At 36.9% G+C, this 26,243-nt stretch overlaps 1 protein-coding gene across 2 annotated transcripts in view; it reads right to left on the bottom strand.

Annotated features, from left to right (window-relative positions):
• Positions 1–22,144, bottom strand: part of LOC117435566 (nuclear receptor subfamily 4 group A member 3) — a 29,851-nt gene extending 7,707 nt beyond the window's left edge. The window contains exons 1-7 of one of the 2 annotated variants that reach the window (XM_034058859.3): positions 21,761–22,144; positions 17,865–18,032; positions 17,210–17,291; positions 13,968–14,839; positions 6,924–7,053; positions 3,312–3,475; positions 628–827 (exon numbers count right to left, since the gene is read on the bottom strand). In XM_034058859.3, coding sequence (XP_033914750.3) covers positions 628–827; positions 3,312–3,475; positions 6,924–7,053; positions 13,968–14,839; positions 17,210–17,273 — 1,430 coding nt within the window. In that variant the 5' untranslated portion in view covers positions 17,274–17,291; positions 17,865–18,032; positions 21,761–22,144. The remainder of the gene's footprint in view (positions 1–627; positions 828–3,311; positions 3,476–6,923; positions 7,054–13,967; positions 14,840–17,209; positions 17,292–17,864; positions 18,033–21,760) is intronic. The other variant, XM_059012949.1, reaches the window with a different exon arrangement.
• Positions 22,145–26,243: the final 4,099 nt, after the last annotated feature.

The following is a 26,243-nucleotide window of genomic DNA, read 5'->3' as shown; positions in this document are numbered from 1 at the left end:
TTAAAGAAAGACAATTCACACTTGAGACTTAACGGAAAAACACACAATACAAAGAAAAACATCTGAAAAAAGAAACATAGCTGCCAGGTAAACTCCAAAGACCAAGCGCTCAAAAGCGCTCTTTTTTTATTGAGCTCCACTGAAGGATGAACAGTTTAATACCTACTTCTGCATATGAACCTTGCAAAAATACCATCAGCCCAAAGCTAACATATTAGACAGCGAATTTTCACCAGTTAAGTTAATTAAAATTAATTATGTGGCAATTGGAAGCAAATAACTACTGGCGTATACCGTGTACAATTCAGAACAAAAATGTATTTTAAACTCAAGAACTGGACCATGAATCTTATGTATTGGATACATTCCGTGCATTTCCACAGCAACATTCTTTAGTTGGTCAGCAAACTGATGTGGCAACCCACACTTCTCTCTGTGACGGCTTACTGGCACACCACAGGTACTTATTCATTTGGGAAGAATGCAAGAAGCCTGAGCACACCCTTTCTACTCTCAGAAAGCCTCAGCATTGAGGTCTCTGCATGAATGAATAGTAAGCACTGAAATGTGCTCAACCGGAGTGGTTGTAATGTACCCTCTCAATGGTAGAAGGTAGTGCTTCCCTACCTGTTCGCAAGCCTTAACACAAAGAGGTCCAGGAAAGCAGATTCTATGAGAAGGGTCTGGTCTTCCTTGGGCAACTCATTGAACCCTGGGATCTTGTTGGCCCAGGTTCGGGTCACCTCTATCGAGACGGTGAGGAGGCCGTAGAACTGCTGGAGGTGCTGAGCGTCAGTGGAGGCGGACGGCTGGTCTGTAGCACAGAACTGAGGTGGAGGAGAGGAAAGTCAGGTCTGTGTTGCACCATGTAATCCAGGACAGGGGCAGGGTGGGATTAAAAGGGGGGCCGGGGGCATACAGTACATCTGTAAAGGGCCCTGGGGCTTTAAACATATAATTGTCCTACTTTGTTTTAAAACATTATCATGTTTTAGGTCAGTTATATTTTGTATAATATGGATGCACAGAGCCTATTTGGTAACTTACTTTGTGTATAATGTATATAATAGGGAAATACACACAGTAAGTAATCAAGCTTTAAATAATAGGGCCCATGTGCATTCATGTTATTTTAACAGTTTTTAACATATACCAGATAATCGCAATGCAGTTTCATTGTGCAAATGTCATTGGTCAGTGCAGTGGTCATTCCTGCTTAATAGCATACCTCAATGACAGACCAGAGAATCAAACTAGGCTACTTTTGTATTGAGATTTTCAGTTATAGCTCAGAGGGCATCTACAGCATGATATAGTAGAGGAGGTAAAGGGCAGCGGTATTTACCATCAATGAAATAGAGCCCACTTATCAGCTTTGCTATAAGCTTAGAGACCTACTGAGATGTACAGTGCCTATAGCAAGTACTCACCCCCCTTGGACGTTTTCACAGTTTGTTGTGTTACAACCTGAAATCTTGATGCATTTAAATGGGATTTTTTTTCCTTTGATTTACACAACCTACTCAACACTTTCAATGTGTGAAGAAATGGGGGGTGAAAAAAGAAATCAATTAAAAATAAAAACCTGAAAAGTCTTCATTAGATAAGTATTCACCCCCTTTGCTATGACACTCCTAAATAAGCTCAGATGCAACCAATTGCCTTCAGAATTCACACAATAAGTTAAATGGAGTCCATCTGTGTGCAGTAACAGTGGTTCACATGATTTCAGATTAAATACACCTGTCTCTGTAAGGTAGTGCATTCAAAGCAAAGATACTACCTTGAAGCACAGTCAAGTCGATTATTAAGAAGTGGAAGGTATACGGCACCACCCAGAATCTGCTTAGAGCAGACCGTCCTCCCAAACTGAGCAGCCGGGTAAGAAGGGCATTGGTCAGAGAAGCCAGCAAGAGGCCAATGACAACTCTGAAGACCTACAGCATTCCATGGCTGAGGTGGAAGAAACTGTCCATGTGTCAACAATAGCTCAGGTACTCCACAAATCTGGCCTGTATGGAAGACTGACAAGAAGGAAACAATTTCTGAAAAAAGCCCATGTAAAATCCCGCTTGGATTTGCAAAAAGGTATGTGGGAGACTCTGAAAAGATGTGGCAAAAGATTCTGTGGTCCGATGAAACAAAAATTGAACTATTTGGCCTAAATGCGTTATGTCTGGAGCAAACCTAACACAGCACATCACCCAGGTAACACCATCCCTACTGTGAAGCATGGTGGTGGCAGCATCATGCTATGGGGATGCTTTTCATCGGCAGGGACTGGGAAGCTTGTCAGGGTAGAGGGCAAAATGGATGGATACAGGCAAATCCTTGAGGAAAACCTGCTTCAGTCTGCAAAAGACCTAAGACTGGGACGGAGATTCACCTTTCAACAGGACAATGACCCCAAGCACATAGCCAAAGCGACACTGAAGTGGCTTAAAAACAAGAAAGTGAATGTCCTAGAGTGGCCCAGTCAAAGCCCGGACTTGAATCCGACTGAGAATCTGTGGCAAGACTTGAAGATTGCTGTCCACCAACGATCCCCATCCAACTTGACAGAGCTTGAACAATTTTGCCAAGAAGAATGGGTGAATATTGCACGATCCAGATGTGCAAACCTGGTAGAGACTTACCCCAAAAGACTCACAGCTGTAATTGCTGCCAAAGGTGGTTCTACCAAATATTGACTCAGGGGGGTGAATACTTATCTAACCAAGACATTTCAGTTTTTTTATTTTTCATGAACTGTTATTTCACAATAAAAATTCTCTTGTCTCTTCAAAGTGTTGATTAGGTTGTGTAAATCAAAGGAAAAAAATCCCATTTAAATGCATCAAGATTTCAGGTTGTAACACAACAAACTGTGAAAACGTCCAAGGGGGGTGAGTACTTACTATAGGCACTGTAAATGCATTTGTATGATGGTTGACTGAATCTACTAGTCAGGCACATAAAGACTTCCAAATCCACATTTTCTATGAACTGCAAAATTATGCAAAGCTAAGTAGCTGTGTATAAGCAGAGATAGATAGCGGGAAAGACACAGGGAGGTGAGGGAGAGATAGAGTAGGAGAGGGAAAGATAGGGAGAGAGTGAGAAGGGGTAGAGAGAGGGAGAAGAAGAACGGGAAAGAGTGAGAGAGTGAGAAAAAGGTAAGAGAGATAGGTAGGGGAGAGAGAGTGAGGAGAGGGATGGAGATACAGAGAGTGAGGAGAGGGATGGAGATAGAGACAGAGGGATGGAGATAGAGACAGAGAGTGAAGTGAGGGACAGGGATAGAGACAGTGAGGAGAGGAGTCTGTACTCACCCTGGAGTAGTCGAGCTCTCTGGGTGTAGACTCACTGAGCGCTCTCACTAAGGCATTGACCAGGCTGAGTGGAGGAGAGGGGGGAGAGGGCTCCTGCTGTAAGGGACTCTTTGGTTTGGAGGGCAGGCGGCCCCTTCTCCCTTTCAGATTATCAGTACGGACCACTGGAGAAGAGAAGAGCAATACTAATAAGCACTGAAGTGACAGCAGAGCCATCACAACAGGGTAAGAGTAAGACACGTTTGGGGCAAGTGCAAAGAGCAATTTTCAGAAAGGAAACTCATTTTATCAGCTTACTAGCAAGAAACTACTCAGCAAGAACAATAACACAACCGTTCCTTCCTGCAACCGGGCAGTGTCCTGTTAGTTTAATACTATTACAATTGGTTATTCCTTTGCCTTTTGCACTGTCTTCACCATGGGGCCGCTTGCTGTGCAAATAACTCAACTGAGTGTACTGTTTTATAATGCTAATTAAGGAGACAGTAGACCCGACAATTTAAACTACATAATAAAGCCGTTACTCAATTCAAGCAGCACTCTACTTTTACTGAACAGTTTTTGCTAATTTTCCAGCCTGTGATGATGAAAAAGCATAATATTTGTTAGTCTTATTCTGTTATTATATGTCAAATATATAGTAAAACCCCAAATGGATGTAATACAGCCATCTTAAATTGCTTTGTATCAGATACTTTGTATTAGATGGAAATGACGTCACAGTAAAATGATCTATACTGTTTAATTATTCTAATTTATCTATACAAGCTGAGGTTCTGTAAGCTCTCTTATGGAGTGTATATCAGCTTGTATCATACAGCACCCTATATAATATTCTTTCTATTTATAGACAAGGCACATTGCATTCACAGAAGTATTAAACTCAGCCAGGAAGTCTATTTTCCACCAAACCCGTAGTGAATGCTAACTAAGATCCCCACTTATAACCACACTGCCTTCAATATTAGCTTTTTATTTTCAGATTATGAATCAACTGGTTTGAACATTTTCAAATCAGTGCAGTTTCACAATAACACAGGTCTTAATGACACACTCAGACTGTCTGCTTTTGTTTGCTGTGGGTGGAACTTGCTTCCCATTTACACTCACCAGGCCAAGCTGAAATAGGAGATGTTATTAGTAATTTTTGCCTGTTTATGCAATTGATAGCCTCCACAGTTAATAAAGGAGGCGAAATTGCTTCAATGGCACATGTTCAGTATTTTTTTTCTTTCTTTCTAGACATGGCAGGTTGTTGTGGGAGTCTTAAGCGTGTTATGATTGTTGCTTGCACAATGTTGGGCCACTTTATTTGGGACACTCAGACAATATTTGGCAACGTTCACTAAATACTTAAACACCCCTGATGGATGTAAGAAACACCACGTCTGTTCTAGGTTGTATTTCCTACTCATGTATTTCTTACTGTACTTCCACTAGTGCTGCAGATGGGACAGGTTAGTAGTTGCACACAGTGGTGTACCAGGTGTTACTTGGAGGCTAGACATGATTGTGGGAGCTCTATTTTAGTTTTTTTTTTTTTTTATTTAGTCGTTGCCAATTATTGTTTATTATTTTCTCCCAATTTGGAATGGGCAATTATTTTTAGGCTCGGCTCACCGCTACCACCCCTGCGCTGACTCGGGAGGGTGAAGACAAACACACACTGTCCTCCGAAGCGTGTGCTGTCAGCCGACTGCTTTTTTTTCACACTGCGGATTCACCATGCAGCCACCCAAGAGCTACAGCGTCGGAGGACAACGCAGCTCTCAGGCAGCTTACAGGCAAGCCCACAGGCGCCCGGCCAGACTGCAGCGGTCGCTGGTGTGCAGTGAGCCAAGGATACCCTGACCGACCTAACCCTCCCTTCCCCCCGGGCGACATCCAGACTATAGGGCACATCCTGCACTCCACACGGAGCACCTTTACTGGATGCGCCACTCGGGAGCCCCCCTCTATTTTAGTTTTCTAATAAGTCACCATGACGTGACGACTGAAATATAAACTGATACAAAGTGAATCTGAACAACTCGAGAATGCATGGTTTAGGATAGCTGTGACATTTCATATCCACATCGAGCTGCTCTTTAAATCACCCTGTGGTCTGCTACAAGCACACTTCATGGTTACCCAGCATGCTCCTGAAGAGCATTTGAGGGCTTTTTATCAATCAGACGCTGCTTTGCAGCAAAGTATTTGTTTTCGATATTGTACTAATTCACCAGAGACGCAGGAGTTGAAAGCAGGCAGATCAGAATTACCAAGCATGCATTTCCACTAATAAGTTAAACCGGTACAGTTCACAGCTAAGACGGCAGTGTCTTCAGACATCATTAAATAATATTAAACAAATTGCATTTTAAATCCTAGCTCTGTAACTTGTGACATGAAAATATGTTTTGTCATTAATAATTGTGCTGCAAGTGATTAAGGCTTTGGAAAGCTAATTATACTGTACAGGAAATTCCAATTGCATGGGTTTAAACTGTATTACAATGCTAATGTAAGAAGGCTGTGATTGACCTTGTTTCAAAATACAGCAACTGCTACTGCGTGGCATGAACACAGCGAGCGGTCCCTTTTAATGAAGGAAATAAAGTTGCAGTGTATAGCAGTCAAGTTTCATTTTACACTCAAATTTACAGTAATCCCATGCTGTAATTCCATAGTTCAGCTCTCTGTGCACTCACTAAGCACCTCCTTTATAACAGGCTCACACAATGATTTGATCGAGCCAGAGCTGAGACTCATTAATTATCAATGTTAAAATGTCTTTTGTTTATTAATATTTGAAGCAGCGCTTGTGTGGAGCAGTGAGGGTCATGTCTGCTAATACTGAATCAAGACACAGATGACAGCCAATAACAAAGTTCTAAGGTATGAGGACTGACCAATAATATCTAGGTTCTTATTGACCTCAAATGTTTGAATCACAGCTCCAGCAGTATCTACATGAATTGAAATGCTGGGATCCGTTAATAGAACTATTAGGGCTATGTTCTTGTATGGTGCAGAAATTATATTTTAGTTCCTAGCATACAAAATCAAAATATATGATGGTTAAAGAGTTCAAGGCAGTTATAGTATTACAATAGATTTTGTTTCTTGTAAATTAAATGGTAGTATTACAGATCATCAGTGTTTATTTTCCTTTCTAAATAAAACAAAGTAAATACATTATGAATCATGTTTGCTCTCCAACATCTGTTAGGTTAATTATCCAGTTGAGCAGGAAGCAAATGTTTGCATTTCTTGTAATGCCCTTTTGTCAGCAATTGAAATATAATAACTTATAAACGTGTGTGATTTCCTATTGAACATATATTCAGTTTGTATGGATTAAACATTAATCGTGATCAATTTGACACCTGTTTGATATTACCTTCAAACGCTAATGTATCTTTTGAATTCAGACCTAACAAGACACAACTTGGGTCTAGGATGAGACATATGTAGTACCATTGGGGCTTGATTTCAAAGCCTTTTCCAAAGTCGGGTTGTTTAATTTTCATTTCGGGACTTTAGACGTACAGCAGCAGCAGCAATGCTGGAATAGAATCCAATAAATGACAATAAAATACTTGGTTCCCAGCCGAGGTGCTTGTTCCTTACCTTCCTTTACCATCCCCACACTGAGACACTTCTGAAACCGGCAGTACTGGCACCGGTTACGTCTGCGCTTGTCCACGGGGCAGTTTTTGCTCGCCAAACAAACATATTTTGCGTTTTTCTGCACCGTTCTCTAAAGAGGGAAATAGAGAGAGAGAAAGAGAGACAGTTTGAGATGACTGTTGAATTAGAAAGAAGAAACTGGCAGGTCAGATTTTAACTACAATGTGACAGGCTCCAGTGCCATTGGTTTAATTAGATAAAAAATTAATTTCCTAACATGGTAGCCTTCAGGAAATACAATGTTATTGGTATTAGCCGCTGACAGTGAAAATCAGGGAGGATCGTGCTGAAGCAGGTCTCGGGAGACAGCCCGCGCTGAATGATAAAATGATTTGTGAAATTACAGGGTCATTACATGATTCTTGGGGGGGGGGGGCAGGGGGCTGTATAGCTTGCCTTCTAATATCCCTTTGGGGATAATTTTCTACTCGGCTGCCTCCCAAGATGATTACTGACCTTATTAAAATAAAATCAGAATGATCTGCGGTGCTCTTCTATTGCCACCACTGTTTTAAGGGGAAAAAATATGAGAATGTCACACACAGTTTTTGTAAACCTTTTATCCGTTTATTTATTTATTTTACGTTATTTTACTTTAAGCATAGAATGATTCTCTCTCTCTCTCTCTCTCTCTCTCTCTCTCTCTCTCTCTCTCTCTCTCTCGCTCTCGCTCTCTCTATACATTATAATGGTATTACTAAGGAGAAGTTTATTTTTTATTTGTAGATATTTAAACCTTTAATTAAATTTAAAAAGTACTTCTCCGAAAAATGTTTGTTTTAAAGTTGACAGGCTTGTCTTTCTGAATTGATTTTGCTTCGTTGCTTTATTATACAGTACTAGCTATGTATATGGTCACCTTAACTAAGCTTTCATACCTGAAGAGATTTCTTTCTGTTTCAATATAAGTGTATGACAGGGGTACCTTTATTTAAGAAGACACAAACGTCCAGTTCCTTTGGTGATCAGTTAATTATTGCTCTATTTAAAAAAATATATATTTAAAATAAATAGCAATGATAATTACACTATAAAAATTGAAATTGTAGAGATCAATGTTGTTTGTTGTTGCAGTGACTTGTAAGATCATTTCTTTTTTTTTTCTTATAAATGTAATTGTTGCCAATTAGTTTTTATTATTTTCTCCCCAATTTGAAATGCCCAATTATTTTTAGGCTCAGCTCACTGCTACCACCCCTGCGCTGACTCGGGAGAGGCGAAGATGAACACACGCTGTCCTCCGAAGCGTGTGCCGTCAGCTGCCCGCATCTTTACACTCTGCAGACTCACCGTGCAGCCGCCTCAGAGCTACAGCGTCGGAGGACAACGCAGCTCTGGGCAGCTTACAGGCAAGCCCGCAAGCGCCCGGCCAGACTACAGGGGTCGCTGGTGCGCGGTGAGCCGAGGACACCGTGGCCGACCTAACCCACCCACCCTCCATTCCCCCAGGCGACGCTCAGCCAATTGAGCGCCGCCCCCTGGGAGCTCCCGTCCACGGTCGGCTGTGGAATAGCCTGGATTCGAACTCGCCACATCCAGGCTATAGAGCGCATCCTGCACTCTAGCGAGTGCTTTTATTGAATGCGCCACTCGAGAGCCCTGTAAAATCAATTCTTAATGTGATTTTTGTTTTGCATATATATCTTTTTTTATTTGTTTTTAAGCCAAAATACAGAATTATAACAACCGTCTATATAATGCTAAAACACTGATAAAACTATTTATAGAAAACCACCAAATTTACCAAAAAAATTAGCTTAGTAAGAACCGTAAGTTTGAGGTAAGCAGAAGCCGTCTATAAAGAGGTTTTTTTCCATTTCTGAAGCATCTTTTTTTTCAAACTATGCAATCGAGCAAAGTCAGTAAATCTAACCTTAAATTGATTTAGAGGTTGTTTTAAAAACATTTCTAATTATTTTTGTCAGTAGGGGGAAGTCTTACCCAGGTGCAGACTGTACAAGTGTGTCTCCAACAGTATTTGTATTCACAGGAGGAAAATCTATTCACAGCTATTTAGTACAGTTTGGCAGATGAGCTTCTGATACATTTTCCTTCGTGGTATATCATGCTTTTTAACATTGTCTAACTGGAATGCTTCAAATGAAACAGATGGAAACCAGTTAAAAGATCAAATATCTTAACATCATTAACTAAAAAAAAAGAACTAACCACAAAAGAAACAAAAACTTGTAATCAACAAAAGCCTTTTTAAAACCGATGTTCTATAGAAGTCTCCTTTTGATATATATATATATATATATATATATATATATATATATATATATATATATATATATATATATATATATATATACAGTATATGTTAATGGATTACAAACTATTCTAATGTTTATATGTCTCTTATGGTGACACGCTTCTGTTTTCAATGTTGTCTCAACTAGGAGCTTTAGTCACAATTTAGTTCAATTTAGAGACTCGTTCAAGACATTGTCATGCAGTTTTAAATTATGTTTTAGCTTTTGCTCCTGTTGTGTTACTGTGTGTACTTCTAGAATCTCCTGTTCATAGTACCGGGACAAGCATTTTTATATTCAAATATTATTTCAACAAATATTTGAAGGAATTTTTTTTTTAATTCGTACCATTTTACTTTGGAATAAAATAAACCTAGTACCCCATCAAATTATCTGTGTGTTTTTTATTTCAGATGTCACTTATGCATTGCTTTCCATTGCATGATGTTATTCTGCCTCTAAATACATTTCAAGCAGAGTTTATTAGAATATGCTGCCCAGGGCTAGAATTAAATAATGATTTGAGTGTGTAGAGCTCTATTTGAATCATCCACAGGTGAGAAGAAAAAGAGTGGCATGCGTCAAATATAGGACTTAAATAGTCTCACTCCAGTCTCAATTATTTTCCTTTTTAATATTAAAATGTATTTTTAAATTGCATACTGAGATCATAGCAAGAAATAAAAAGGTATAAAAAAACTCAAACAATTCTGGTAATCTATTCGCTACATAATGTATCAACAAGGCTTTCCACAGCTTCCAACACCATTTACCAGCAGGTAAAGCACTTCTCACACTACAGACCGGTCAACAAGAGACCATTTCACTCTGTGAGAGCTGTCAGCCATAAACGCTTGCAGTAACATGCTTACACAGGAGAGACAGAGGTAACATTAACATGTGCTAATACTTCATGCCTAAATGAAAAGGGCTTCCAGAGATATAACTCCCCACTCTGTCCCTTCGAGCACCCACTAATTCACAACAGTGGTTGTCAGGACTCTATTGGTCAAAGGAGTGTCTTGGAGCCAAAAAAATAAATAAATCTGTCTTTCTAATTACACAGGCTGGGGTGTTTTTGTGACCATGAAATGGGTCACTTTTAATTGGATTCCTGAGCCTTTGCAGAGTGTGTTAGGGTTAACGTTAGACAAGTTAAAATAAGCTTATTGATTTATTAATTTCATATCTTTTTGTTTCTTATTTCACTTGCTTGCCTGTTTGTTCAGTTCATACACCAGTGAAATGGTTTAGTATTAAAAACCTGACATTATTTATTTAAATGTAATGGTGCAGTGCAAATGCAGTAATAGATCGGATGGAATGTTTAGGGGAATTCGCAAAATGCATTAATCATGAACTAAAAAAAACTAATAATAAAAAAATGGGATTATTTATTTGGAATTTAAAAACCTGACAGACTAAAGTCACGTGACTAACTAAGGGATATCATCTTCAAACTACACTGCAGCGGGTTAACACGAAATTAAATAGTAAGTGTGCTAATAATATTGATACATTGGAAACAATTAAAGAAAACTGTCTAAACCAAACAAATACACAAATACACCCCACATTTTAAGATGAGACTAACCAATATGTGTATATATATATATATATATATATATATATATATATATATATATATATATATATATAGATAGATAGATAGATAGATAGATAGATAGATAGATAGATAGATAGATAGATAGATAGATATACAAGTTTGTGTAAATGCACACAGACGTCTTTACAATTTGTAAAACCAGGTACGAATACTATTCATGCTGACATTTACCAGCAGAATTTAAATGTATTTATTTGAATGCCTGTAGGGGAAGCAAGTTTACATAATTCATTAAAAATTAACTTAAACATAATTATAAAGCTGAAAAATGAATCATTTGTTTCAAAATGCTTTGCAATGCATTACAATTATCACCTAACCTTTTAAGGTTCAAGCTTTAATATTTGACTGGAATTCGTTTTAGGAATTGCCTATTTAATTTTGCTGCTGTGTTAATTTTTGGCAACATCACGATTTACTCACCCGATTAAATACTGTTTAATAAAATACAATAATACACAGAAATGTTTATTTAAAAAACAAAATCAAGTATAGTCGTTTTTCTCACTACATGAAGTCACTTGAAGGTAATGCTACCCAGCCTGAAGCTACATTTGTCTGCTTCTGTGGTTTAATATGAAGACAGTGCCACCTATCAAACTAAAAAACAAAAAATGTGTGCTTTTAAGTAGCACTATTTTTCAGTGCTTCTATACCTTTTTCATAGTAACTGCTATTTATCTTTTTTTATAATATTTTATTTATACAGTGTTACAACTTACTACTTTACCTTGGGTAGCTTCTTCATACAATTTAACAATATTAAACTACAATAAATATATTAACATTACCAGGAAAACAAATTGCAAACTGAAACTATTTGTGTTAAATTATCTCTGTGTTCCTGGCGTTCCTTTTTCTTGTTTTTTAGTATTTGTAAGAAGATGTTTTTTGCACAGATAATTTAACCTCTCAATAATGTTGCTGTGCCTTTAACTCTCCGGTGGCTTTGAGTCCGATATGCCCTACTTTATGCCCTATGACAACTTTCAAAAGCTGATAAAAAACAAGGACAGTTTTTAGCAAATACACAAACTTTTCTTTTGCAAAACATAATAGCGGGTAATAACAGAATTATTTTCATAAAGTACTTACTTGTGCCGGGACAAATATTCAAATATTCTTTGACATGTATTCTGATGCAAAAATCAGATGTTTGTATTCGCTACAAATGACAAACATAACTTGCACTTATTTACCACTTCACCTGAATTTGCATGACAGCTGGCAAATGAAAAAGAGCTCTGTGTGATATGTGAGATGAATATATATATATATATATATATATATATATATATATATATATATATATATATATATATATATATATATAAACCACAGGATCAACACAGCAGCTCTTGAGCCTCTAAACACAGTAAACAGTGGCCATAGACACGTTTTCATAAAGTAATAACATGAAGTTTACTTGAGCCTTTTTGTAGCTGAACAAGCAAACGGAAACTGAAATGTAACTTTAACCACTTCAAATAAAACAAACGTGGAAATGGTGTTGTAAAGTGAAGGAGAAAAAAACTAACCATTGTGGTTCTCGTTTATTACATTCCACATAACAGAAAGTTGCAACCAAAAATATGTAATATATACAATCTATAAAAATCACTACACAACATTTTCAGGAAGTTGTGTACTGTTTAAGCAAAGCATTCCAGAATGACGTGCTTGCCTTTTTTCTGTCCCATGAGATTCTGGCTTGCTCTAAAGCAGCACAATGCATTTTTGTCCCAGATGGCTTTCCATAGAGATCACTATATGTGCGCCTACATAATCTGGTTTGCTTACTTTTTGCTGTCTAAAACTTTTAAATAGAGGCTAAAGAGCTGCTGTGACTATGTGATTATGTGTTTTATATACAGTATATATAATAATCTCATTCTGGTGAGACGGTAAAGAAGTGCAAGGTATTGTCATTTGTAGCGAATACGAACATCTGATTTTTGTATTCAAATACATGTTAAAAAATATTCGTTTGAATATTCTGATATTTGTCCCAGCACTAATATATACATATATATATATGCTGGGATGATCTCCGGATTTTCATGTTTGGATATTCGCTCATAATTTAAATATTTGTTTGGATATTCGTTCGTTTCTTAAAAAGTAATAAAAGATATTCTATTTCTCAGAAAGTCAGACAGCATAGCAGCAGGGGAGGGGCCCCTGTGTGTGTGCCTTTATTTTACAGGAAGACGTTAAAGTAAGGCCTTACTTTTCCCCAGTGAACTAACTACAAAACAAAGGAAGCCAAATAGCAACTTTAATGCAATTTAACAACTACGTCAAATATTGAAACAGGTTATATATTTATAGTCTACTGGTTATTTAAAGTTTGCAATAACCACAATACTACTACTACTACGACTACTACTACTACTAATAATAATAATAATGAGCTTGTTATCTGAATGTTTGGTAGTGAGTGGTATCCCACAAACATCGTTTAATTTACTTCAAAATAAAAAGGTACAGCATTTACATTGATAAAGAATGTATTGATAAAGAATATTAAACAGCTGTATACAAAGTATTTGTTTAGCTTTATAGCCTACCTAAAAGTTAGCTTTTTTTTTTTTTTTTTTTTTTTAAAAGGTTTTACAGTTATTTACTGCTTCGGACACAAATTACATGAAAAGTAACAAATGTTTCAACATGTTTCAACAGTCTTCTATAGTGTTACAAGATGACGAATGTAGAAACATTCGCTATCACACCCAAAGTCAGTTTCTCTACGCTCATTTTTTGCCATACGATTTGTTAAAAGCTTAAATATATATATATATATATATATATATATATATATATCTATCTCCCCTTCGGTCACTGTTGCACAATGTTAAGTTTCCTATCTATGTTATATGTTTTTTCTTGGCAGGCAAGACTTGGCAAGGCAACATCATATACCCATGTATGTCTTATCTTTCAAAAAATGTACTGTATATGAAAAGTAATCCAATTCCTTGCAATAACAACACTAAACACAATACAGTGCACTGATTTTATTTTTTTTCTTTGCTGTGCCCTACCCTACAACCAAACACTGCACTGAGGTAGTTTAGTTCAGTAGGGGATGGTTTCACTGACCTTGAAGAAGCCCTTGCAGCCCTCGCAGGTGCGCACCCCATAGTGCTGGCAGGCAGCGTTGTCCCCGCACACTGCACAGGTACCCTCCCCAGACGAGGAGGAGCGGCTGGGAGGAGAGGGGAGGCTGCTCTCCCCCAGGATCTGGGGGCTCTGGACCATTGTCAGTGGGGTGAAATGCAGCCCGCTCCCCTTACCCAGGTGCAGGGGGTACAAGTGCGTCTCCAAGCCTGGCTGCTGCCCCGCAGAGGAAGAGGAGGGGGATCTCTCGGGACCCATAGGCAGGCTCAGGCCGGGCTCGTAGCACATGTGACTGCCGGATCCCACTGTGTGTGGGGGGGACTGCTTCAAAGGAAATAGGGAGAACCTGGGGGTCGACTTCAGTGGAACAGACTCCATTAAGTGGCTGGGGGCCATGCAGGTCTGGGGGACAGGTGTTAAGGAGTCATCCCACATCGATGAGGGCCCATGCTGGCCAGGGAAGCCAGGGGTGGTGGGGGTGGAAGGGGGTGACGACTTGAAGTACATGGAGGTTCTGGGTATGGGGTCCTCGGACTGGGACTGCTGGATGGGTGGATGTGCGTAGCGGGCATCCTCCACTTTGATCAGGGGTCTCTGCCCGGAGGACTGCATCTGGTACAGGCAGGAGGGCTTGAGTTCATAGGTGCCGGTGTAGCCCTCCACGAAGGTGCTGAAGCTGGGCAGGGAAGTGGTGGCAGCAGCAGTGATATCTGTGCCACTCAGGTCCATGCCAAACTTGGTGTAGTCCGGGTTCATGACGTCAGAGCTATAGTCCCCTGCGTAAGGGTAGGTCTGTGTGGCATAGCTGGAGCTCGGGGGTGACGGGCCATACTGAGCCTGCACACAGGGCATATCTGAAAGAGAAAGGCAGACCTAGTTACAGACCATGAAATGCAGTTAAAATTACAACTGCTAGCTGGCACTGTGATGTCAAAGCAATAAGCTAATATCAGTCTGCCTTTGTGGCTTCTTTTTGGTATGCTGCTCAGTCCCAATCCTGAAAGCAGTCCAGGTTTTAGTTTCTACCAGGATCTAAATACTGGAAACTCGTTTATATCCAAGTCCTTTTTTCAATAAGATTTTGACGTCATTCATTTTAAAGATGAAGGACATCAAGCAAAAGTGTTGTATTGTGTAGTAAACAGTATGTTACCTAATTAGCAGACTTTTAAGGTTAGCAATAAGTCAGGTATTTTAGGAATAATTATTACTATAGGTTGTCTCTCTATTTCTTTCAAATGTGAAATGAAGCAAGAAAGGAAGGAACTCAGATCATTTTGATTTCTGGTGCAGATAGTCAACAGGGTGTGGTACACTTATCAGCATAATATATGATACAGGCTATGACGCCAGTGACACTGTGTATATATAACAAAATTACAAATCCTGCCTTATGAATAACTTGGTGGTCCTATGATCTGCTGACAAAGCCTAATTTCAGTCTGCAGATCCCTGTGTCTAGATGTATATCCTGCACCGTTACCAACAATGCCAATCTGTAAAGCAACAAAGCATCCCTCTCATTGGAATGCATGGAAATTGAAAAACACTGTAAAAATAGCAGGGCACAATCCCAGAAATCTCTACGAGTTGCACAATAAAGCCAGGACATAGCCTGTTCTGATTAAAAAAAAAAAAAAAAAAGCTCTGACTTGTAGTAGACTTGTATCATTTTGAAAGATTTTAGGTTTTTGCTCCCTGCACTCACGAGAGAACTGTCAACAAGAAAATCAAGAGCTTTTCTGTAGTGCCCATAATCTCTAATATTACCGATGTAACATGTTTGTCTTGTATTATGAAAGACTGTACAGTTAATGTTCTGTGTGTCCTTAGATGACTCCTGTTGTGTACACAGCAATGTGCGTACGTAGCAAAGAACACTTTGAGGAATCTAGGAAGCTTCCCAGTAGCCCTGTTGCCACCCCAAACCCAAAAGCTGTATTGCTGTATACAACTTTAGGACATGAATGACTTTGCCATGCTGCAGAGGAAGTGTCTGTAGTGTATGCTCTACCTGTGACCAGCAGATCTAAGTGATTTAAGTGATATTAATCTTCCCAGTTAAAGGACTGATTTATATATTTTTTCTTTCTTTTTGTATTTCAAATGTGACTAAGTGCTGTTACTTAAAAACTAAACTACTGTGGTATGCCATGGTAAAAGCATAGGAAAGGTGTAGTTAACTATAGTAAAAGCTTAATGCCAAAAAGTACTTAAAAAAGTATTTTATTACAGTAATTTTTTTAAATTACAGCTTCATTTAATTATATAATTTGTATTAGGTAAACACGTTTCTGTATTTTACACTTAAACTCTTAATCAACACTAAAGCAGCATGAACAACCCATTTTAAAGTGTGTCTAGAATTATAACAATAAACTATATAGCAAACATATAAAGCTTTTTATAGTCATTTTCCAAAAATAAGCAAATAAATAAATGAATAAGTTGTTGTTGGAATCATGGAAAGTGCCTGGTTTATTATTATTATTATTATTATTATTATTATTATTATTATTATTTATTTGTATTAAAAATGAAAATAATATCTCTTTCACAAGATATACAAAGCAAAAACAGGCCCCAATCCTGATCATTACAGCATCCACTATTACAAACACATGAACGTATTCCTCAGTGCAGATGGCAACTGAACAGGAAAGGGTTAACCAATTGTAAGTAAGGTAGTTGCAAACATTAGTTTTAACAGAAAACAAAAAAAAGTTATAACGTTCTATCTAAGACAAAATAAAAGCTGGGACAACACATGATGTACAACTTGCTATGAGTCAATTTTTCTAATTGGAAAGTAGACCTTTGTGAATCGACATACACTTGCTTGTGTGGATATTAATGTGTACATAGAGTTGAGCAACACTTCAATTTATAACGATCTAACAATCTACAGATATGTTATAGGCTGTGTTACGCGTGTTTTAATATATCCAGTTCATTATGATATCACACAGGTAGGCTAATACGTTAGTGGCACATCCTTTTATTTTATTTTTTTTTCACTCGAATGTGTTGACGTCATCATCACTAATGCAGCGGGCTGTGGTTTGGCACAATGTCAGATGACAATACATGAGGGAGCACACCTAAAATTTGTCTCAGGCACGCTATGATAGACACCCTAGCAAAGTGGAATTTTACCAGAAACGTTTAACTTTGTTTTACATAATGTTTTAACTGAATGAATAATTCAGAAAATAGTCTCTAACCTCGAGGTCTGCATTTTAGGTGGGCAAAATGCATCCGTTCCAAAAACTGCGCAGGCCTGTTCATATTCAGTATGTCATTGATCTATATGAACAAAAATACATAAAATAATAAATAAATGAATAATAAAAATAAAAAGCAATGTGAATCATTAGTGTATTACTTAGTTTAAATGGTCATGGTACTGCTTAAGCCTGAGACCGGTAAATTCAAGTCACTGGATAAAAATGCCGACAGACATTTGGAGGACGCCGCGCGCAGGCCACACACAAATGTTTCGATTGTAAACCTAATTCAGAACCGTGTTTCGGACTTAATTTTATTTATTTTAGTTTATTTCCAAGTTAAAAATGACTTATATATTGTATACACCGAGCACTAAATGGTAAATGTAATATAACTTTTTTAAATTTGTAAAGCTACTATTGATATTTTAATTGTAGACCTTTCTTTCTCAGAACCTGTGCATGGTTTTTGAGCGGACACAAAAGACCACTAAATAATATTTTGGCTGTCACCTGTGAATGTTAAATGTGCGCAGTTATTGACGAGATGATATCATTATGAATAGTGTTTTTTATATATTGAATTAATAAAAGCATATTTAACCTGACAGAAGTAACAAATGCCATTCTATTATAACAAAGATATCCTTACCTGGTTGATATTTTGCTCGCTGAATCGTGCTTGTTTTTCCCGGGGGAGGTGTGACGAGAGGAGGGTGTCTGGAGAGCTCAGTGGAAGAAGCTGCAGCGACTGCTAAACTTTCCGTTAGCCGGGTCTCGGAGCTGGAGCTCGGCTGGAGGCGCTCTTCCGAACCGGGGTCTGGCAGAAACGGGGGTAACAAAGAAAAAGTGAAAAAGTGAAAGAAAATGAAAATGAAACTGAGGAGAATGAAATGAAATACAAGTCTAGGCTAATATTATAAGTCACTTTATTTAAATGGTAAATGTTTATTTAGAAATAAATACAGCATTTCATCATCATGATGATGGTGATGATGATAATAATAATAATAATAATAATAATAATAATAATAATAATAATAATAATAATAATAATACATTTGAGAAGAAGAAAAATCATCGGTAGCATATACTAAATTATTTCCCCCTTAAATCTTCACAAGCTGAAACCTTGTTTTTATAATTTAAAATATGTACTTAAAAAATTATCAATGATCCCCAGCAAAAACAAACACCTACAACATTTGTTTTAATATTTTATACGTGCCTTTCTGTTTTCCCGACAAATAATAATAAAACTATATATATATATATATATATATATATATATATATATATATATATATATATATATATATATATATATAGTCAAGATACTTAAAAAACGGATCACTAAAAGAAAAGAAAAAAACCATATATACATACTAGCCAAAACGGGTGAATTAACTGTGGTGTAAACCTCAAAGGGAAACTAATGTATATGAAGCACAGATAACAGATAATAATACACACATAAGGTTAATGGATATTCTATCAAGAACTACCAGTATATGGTTTCATTAGGACTTTCTCTGGAATCCTTGTTTTGAGGTTCCATAAAGAACTAATATAGCAACTAAACAACAAAAGGTTCTAAAATATTAGGGGTTCCATAATTAGATTCTTAATACCAAATATGAAGCATTCGAATTGGTATACTCTAATACAATATATAACTCTATACTGTATATAAGAATTATTTTTAGAACCTAAACAAGGGCTCAGAAAGAGCAATGTACTAATACAAATATAGTAAAGATAAATAAATACTAATAGTAACAAACGTTATTTTTTTTTAATATAAAATGGTCCATGTACACTTCACAAAAAAAAAAAACATTTCGTTTGTAAAAAGTTAATCCTTATTAAGAAAGTATATTTCCCAAAATATTCCAAATAAATCAAACTATGAGATTAAAGTAATCGAATCTAAATATTTTGATCTGTGCGGCAAGCAGGTTAAAATAAAATGCACATATGCATTTCAGACATTAACAGTACAAAATATACAATCATAAATACATTTTCTGCAGCAGCTGCCGGCCTCTCAACTAAAATACATCGGTCATGAACGCCGATTGTGCCTCCGTATGCATCCTGTACCACATGATGTAATAATGTTTATCTTCTTCGATCAATTAAGCCGCAGGTCTATTCGCTTTGTTAAAAACAACTGGTCTGGTTACAATATAGGTGCGTATCTCTTTTTAAAAGTACATCACAAATCTTGCTTTCAAGACACTTTTCATAGCTTTTTAGAATCGATTTGTACAAATTATGCTTTTACAAACTGCAGCTGACATATTACAAGGACACATTTAGGTACAATTATTTCAGAAGAGATTGAAGGTTGGTTTATGATCAGAAAACAATTTAATTAAAAAACACTGTACACAAATATACCCATGATTAAATCCAATACAGCTAGTACAGAAATAATTTCACTTCAAAGAACTGTTTCTTTTTATCTGTGTTTCATTCTCAATTCCTGGGTCCCGGGTATAACAAGAATTTTTTTTTTTCCTTTCACTAACCACTTGAAATGTTTTCTAAAATCTGACATGAAGACTCAGAAGCTATCAATACGCGTCTAGCGCCCCCTCTCTACTCAAAACAGGAGTTTTTTAAAAATAAAAAACCAAAAACAAAATGTAACTCGTTCTATTAAAGTGTGGAAAAACCAAACCCTAATGTGCAGACACACATACAAAGACAGAGAGAGAGAGGCAGAAACGGGAATCTTTACAAATAGCTTATCAATACAAAACCGTTCTGTCTGGCTTTGAAACATGCCCGTCAAACAGTTATTATGAACACCTTATTGGTAAAAGGAAACACTAAAAAATAATAACCCCGATTTATGTTACTAAAACATTACGACTTCTAAAGCGGTCAGAATAAAATATTGACTTCCTGTCCTTTTTTAAAACACGTGTCTAGATATGTAATCCCCTGAAAGCGAGCAGTATTTTTACTGAACAAAACTGTATTTTACATGTTAGAAATAATGGCATACCTGCACGGTGTATATAAATGTCAGTCTTAACTCTTTGGAACAGAGACATTTGAAATGTCATATTTCCAATAACACTTTTACTTTCTCTGGTTTCCATTATTGATTCAACGTTTCCGATTGGTAATGTTGACCACATTGTAACACACACACACACGCGCGCGCGATAAATCCATTCAATTACATCCCTGCAGCCTTCTTTTTAAATTCATGTTTACGTGTTATTTATTTTTTAATTAGTTTCCCCAGATGCAATCTATTTTAGACAGTCTTTTCCCATTCTAATTTCTTTTTTTTAAAAACATTGGAAGTACTTGTCTCTTTGTAAAGTTCCTCCTCCCCCTTTCTTCTATGTGAACATTTAAACTGCCACTTTTCCCCTCAGCAGACCCGAAGCTCGACTATAATTTTGTGCTTCTTTGGGATGAATAAATCATCTGGTAACCTAGAGAACGGTCTATGTTGCTTTAAACACGCACCTTATTACTTCAACACCCTCCAAATTCCAATAACCCAGACAGCGAGGGGCTTACAGGCAAACAAATGAAAAATCTTCTAGTACAGTAAATTAACAGAAGAAACTGGTCTCGTCAGCTCTCTTTTTATCCCGGCTAAAACTTTCTGCGCAAACTGGGTATGGGGATTTTATATATATATATATATATATATATATATATATATATATATATATATATATATATATATATATATATACACACACACACATACACACACGCAGTCATTCATGCAGAATAAGTCAAATTGTGTAACTGAGTGAGGGACGCATATAACTTTTGTAACAGGTGCCATTTATGATCAAACTACGTTATTCAGTTTAACTTATTACGTACATTATCATCCCAGCTAACTATAACCGAATGCTACAATTCGAAACATAATGTAACTTACTGTAAAATGTTTACAAGAAAGAAAGAAAGAAAGAAAGAAAGAAAGAAAGAAAGAAAGAAAGAAAGAAAGAAAGAAAGAAATGTAACGGTATTTTATGAGCACGTGTTGAGCTATGTCTGAGAAATATATGATACTTCGTCACCAACCAAATTAAATTGTAATAGATGCTGGTAATAAATGACGGTTTCAGAAATAATCATTTAGCAAGTAATATAAACTACATTCAAACAGCGTATTCATTAGAACCATATGTATAGTAAGTAACTTTTGCTAAATGAGATGTTTCGTACTACAACATAAGACAAACACACTACTCAGCCGACTGGCGTTCCATTTCCATGACAACTGGCAAGAATAACTTCAATACTCGCTGCGCTCGCTTCCATTCGCCGCAATAAAACTGACAATAATATAGTCCTTTCTCCTTTTGTAATGAACTCATATAATCACAGGTTGTTGTCGCCGATATCCAAAAAGAACATGACATTTATACGATGTATACAGCATATATATCATTTTCTTTCTTTCTTTAAAAAAAGAGAAAAAAAAGAATAGCCGATATTTGTCATTTTCTACATAGCATACCCCAAGTTTCATAAAGTCCACAAATCGTGATTTATACGTACTTGCTTGCTGTGTCGGTTCCGTCTTTACATGTGAGATAAACCTCCTTAAAGTTTCGTGTAGATTTCCAGAATAATACAAATAACAACAAAAAAAGTAGTCGTAGTAGTTGCTGGAGTGCTTTTGTAGGTAAAACAAAATAATGTTTCAGGTTGCATTGAAATGGTTTGGGGACCCTGGGCGATCCGGTTACCCTGTAGCTGGTCTCCGTGTTGGTATAACGATGGTGATGCGCTGTGATGAAGTTGCAATGTGCCTTTGTTTATGTGGTGAGCTGAGAGCTTTGAGTACTGAGAGAAGTCCAATTGGTAGTAGTCATTTATGGAGAGCGCTTACACCGTGGAATGCGAGACGTCAATATGACGCCATGGGAGAGGTGACGTCACTCACTGTAGCTGTCAAGAAGGTACTCCCCTCCAGCTCCGTTCTTACAGTAGACACACAAACGCCTATCTTAAACTGTGCCCGATAAAAAAAAAATCGATTTACTGTTTACAAGTTTTAATCACACAAAAAATGAAGCAAGAGGGTTCAAATCTTTAATATTACTAACGATAAGAAAGGCAGCGATTCTATCTAAGTCTAAGACAGAACACTGACTCAGTTTAAAATAGCAGATTGCTGTCCAGCATTACTACTAGTAAAACGCACATACTACTACTACTGGTGATGATGATGAGGATGATGATTATAGTAGTAGTAATCATAGTATAATACATAAACAGGGAGATGCGGGTTTTATATTTGAGATAATGTATTGTGCTACGTATAGCATATATTCCTATGTATTTGTTGCCCATCCTCTATATATTGTATAATAGACAATGTTACTACTCGGCAACTATAGCCTACATGGTACACAGTTGTATTAGTTTACCATAAGAATATAATAAGATTAATATTATTGGATGTTTCGTTCTATATTGTTTTTTTTAGCCATAGTTCAATTATGTAAACGTGGGGCGGATTTTTTTTGTTTGTTTGTTATCAAATGCACAAGTGGTTATATTGGATGGTCGGAATCTTCACCTAATGTTTTCTTCAAAACGAATCTGTGAAGAAAAAGTATAAAGCGGACACGAGCAACAAACTATTACACGAGGGAGCTCTCTGACTGGGTTAAAAGACAGGCCGCGTCAGCCAATCATGGTATCCCAGGAACAAACGCCCGCGTGCTCGCCTTCTGGCCAATGATCAGAAACGTTCCATTCGCAAGGGCGGGTCAGAGACGTTGACGCACTTGAGGCGCGTGATTGACGTAAGCAGTGTTACTAAAGTTAGCACAGGGGCAGTCTGGTGTTGTGAGATAGCATAGATCCCATTCATTATAACGGGCGGACCATTTTGATCCAGCCAAACCAAATATAGACGTCGACAGGTATTTTTAGTGGCAGCGTGTCCCCTTTATTTATTTATTTTTTTTATCTGGCCTTTATTCTAATTAATGTCACCGGGTTATTATTATTATTATTATTATTATTATTATTATTATTATTATTATTATTATTATTATTATTATTATTATTAGAAATTCTTGTACGACTGTGAGAATACGATAAATGATGATTTACAGTCTTGAGGGCTTGTTTTGTGGCTTTTATTTACAGTCACGACCGGAAACAGACTATAGTCAAGACATCTGAAGCATCTTTTATTATTAGGATCGTCTGTGTTGTTAGGTACCTGTGATGGTAGGTAGGGGATAACGAATATGGACAGATCAAGTAAGAATAGTGTGTGTTTAATGTGTTATTTCATTCTGTGTTATTAATAGTTCTGTAACTTTGTTTTACTGTATGATGCATTTCTTATCCAGATTGTAAAAACATAATCATTCTTTCTTCTTCCGATCACACTTATCATAGCATGAATAAGTCTGAGTTTTTAGGTATACTAATATGAGATGTTCATGCAGCAAAACCTAAGAAGTGGCAATGTCCCTCAACGACACACGCCCTGGAGAGCCATATTGTGATTATACTATGGCTATGATGTAATTTGAAATTAAAAACAACTAACACAAAAATGTTTAAAGAGAACATCACATAGACCAGGGGTGTCCCTCCTGGTTTTTATTCTAACTATGTCCTAAATTACTTAATTGGACCAATTATTGTTCTAATTAAGTAATTTATGGCACAGTTGGAACAAAAACCAGGAGAGACACCGGCCCTCCAGGACCAGGATTGGACACCCTGACATAGACCATTGAAATGAATAGGAGGAGGATGCTTGCCATTGTATAATCATTTTTTGCACACAATAATATACAGCATGCCAAGCCCAAGCTTTTGTCAGGAAATAGCATGATAGTTATAGTTATTATCGACGCATTATTTTTATTTATTTATTTATTTATTTATTTATTAGCACACACCCTTATCCAGGGTGACTTACAATTGTTACAAAATATCACAGTGCAAAGTATCACATTACAAGGTATCACATTGTAAAGTATCACATTACAAGCTATCACATTGTAAAATATCACATTACAGAATATCACATAACAGATAAGAGCAGTTGTAAAGTACAATAAAGTCAGTAGCAAATAAGATCAAATTAAAATAAGAACAAAATAAAGAATACAGTAAATAATTACATTTAAGAGCGAATTTGACTAAGAGCAGTTCACTTATAGTAAAAAATATTTGCTTATACGAGTAAAGTCCAGTAATAGCACGTTGTAAGTGCGATAAATGGATGAGAATGATTTCAAATAAGAGCAATTACAAAAAATGTGAATACAAATACCTATAAGAGTAAAGTCAAATACAAGATAGAGGAAGTAGTTATAGTTAAGAGAAATAGTAGAATACGGCAGGTATGGAGCAGTTCAGTGCAAGTACAAGCTGATGCAAGTACAGGTACAACTGGGTGTCTTATAGTCCAGTATAGTCGAGAGTTGAAAGAAACACCTTTTATGCTAAATGTCATATCACAAAGTTTAGGTATAACTCAAAGGGAACAGCTATTATGACATCACAATGGCAACATGTTATCAGTGTTGGAGGTGATTTATCACATTTAGATGCGTCATCACACGTGTTGTAAATACATTGTTAATAAATAGCATATGACTGTGCATATTCAGGGCCTTATGTCAATTAATATTTATTATCAATTGAAATGCATGCTTTTTTATTGCAGGTTGTACCGCACTCGCTTTCTACTTACTAAACATCTTCAATCATGTAAATCATTTTAATAGTCTGTCTGGCTAGGGTAGTGGTACCCCCAGCATATACAAGAACAAAACATCTCAGTAGCAGTGGCACATATCCTTTTTAGAAACACAATAAACAATAGTTGTTTCGTACAATAAAACATCAAGACTAAAATTATCGATAATATCCCGATAATGAAATATTGTCTAGACTCTGTCAAGACTGGTAGTTGATTCAATGTGAATACCTGACCTCTCCTGCCAGTTACCGCTGCAGTATCTCCTCTGAATGGGACCCAATCACTGGTGGTGACTGGGGAGGGCAGCATAGCAAGGTGTCTGGTGGAAGCAGAACTGCTTTTTCAGCATCCACTAAATGGAACATATTATTAACTGGATTTAGTTCTTGCTTGTCTTTTATGATGAAGCTAAAACAAGCATCATTGTTCTCATTAGAGATTCTAATGCTTCTGAATTTTAGTATGATAGGTATTTAATTTATATTAGGGACAGGGGAAAGTAGATCTTTCAAAGGAGAATATTCTTTCATTATTTATATAACCAGTTCCAATATATTATAAGACGTTTTATGTGTTTAACACATCATTTTATATCCACATTGTTTGAGCTAGGCACAAAGGAGCTATTATTTCACCTGACAGGGTATCTTCTTGTACCTCATAGAGTTTCTTTAAACTGTGACAAAAAATTGATTTAGATATGGCATCAGTAACTACTGCTAACCTTATATGCTGTGTGACAGTTGTGTGCAAACTATTCAGCAACAGTCATGGGAAGATCTCTGTGGCTTCACAGTGGGGCACCTTGCTTGTCCCTCAGTTGTTCAGAGGCTGCATTGACCAACATGCACATCAGGACAGAAGACCACCAGAAAGCACATCTCCAGTCACAAGCAAGTGGTGCTGGATCGAGCCTGCTAAACACAGTTAATATAATTATCCACATCATTTAATTAGCTTTACATTTGTATAACCATACAATATAAGCAGATACAAAGCTAATTTTTATATGGAGTTTGGCCTGGCGTTATCTTGACCGAAGTGTTACAAGATAACATTTTATGTTGGAAGAGGCACATTCATGATTTTTAAAAGTGTAAGGAAGAGTTGTCTAGCCATGAAGATTGTCGTGAGACACTAAACCCTGAGGACTCAGATTAAGGTAGCTTGAATCACTACCGTGTGAATGTGACCTTTTAAAATAGACAGGCTGAGACAGTTCACCAGGCAAGCATCAGCGAGGATTAAACTTCTCTATGAAACGAGACTTGACATTTCTGACAGTGCTGCTGTATGTAC

Source organism: Acipenser ruthenus, chromosome 3, assembly GCF_902713425.1.
Source record: "Acipenser ruthenus chromosome 3, fAciRut3.2 maternal haplotype, whole genome shotgun sequence".
Lineage (NCBI taxonomy): Eukaryota > Metazoa > Chordata > Actinopteri > Acipenseriformes > Acipenseridae > Acipenser > Acipenser ruthenus.
This window is presented reverse-complemented; position numbering and strand designations above follow the sequence as displayed.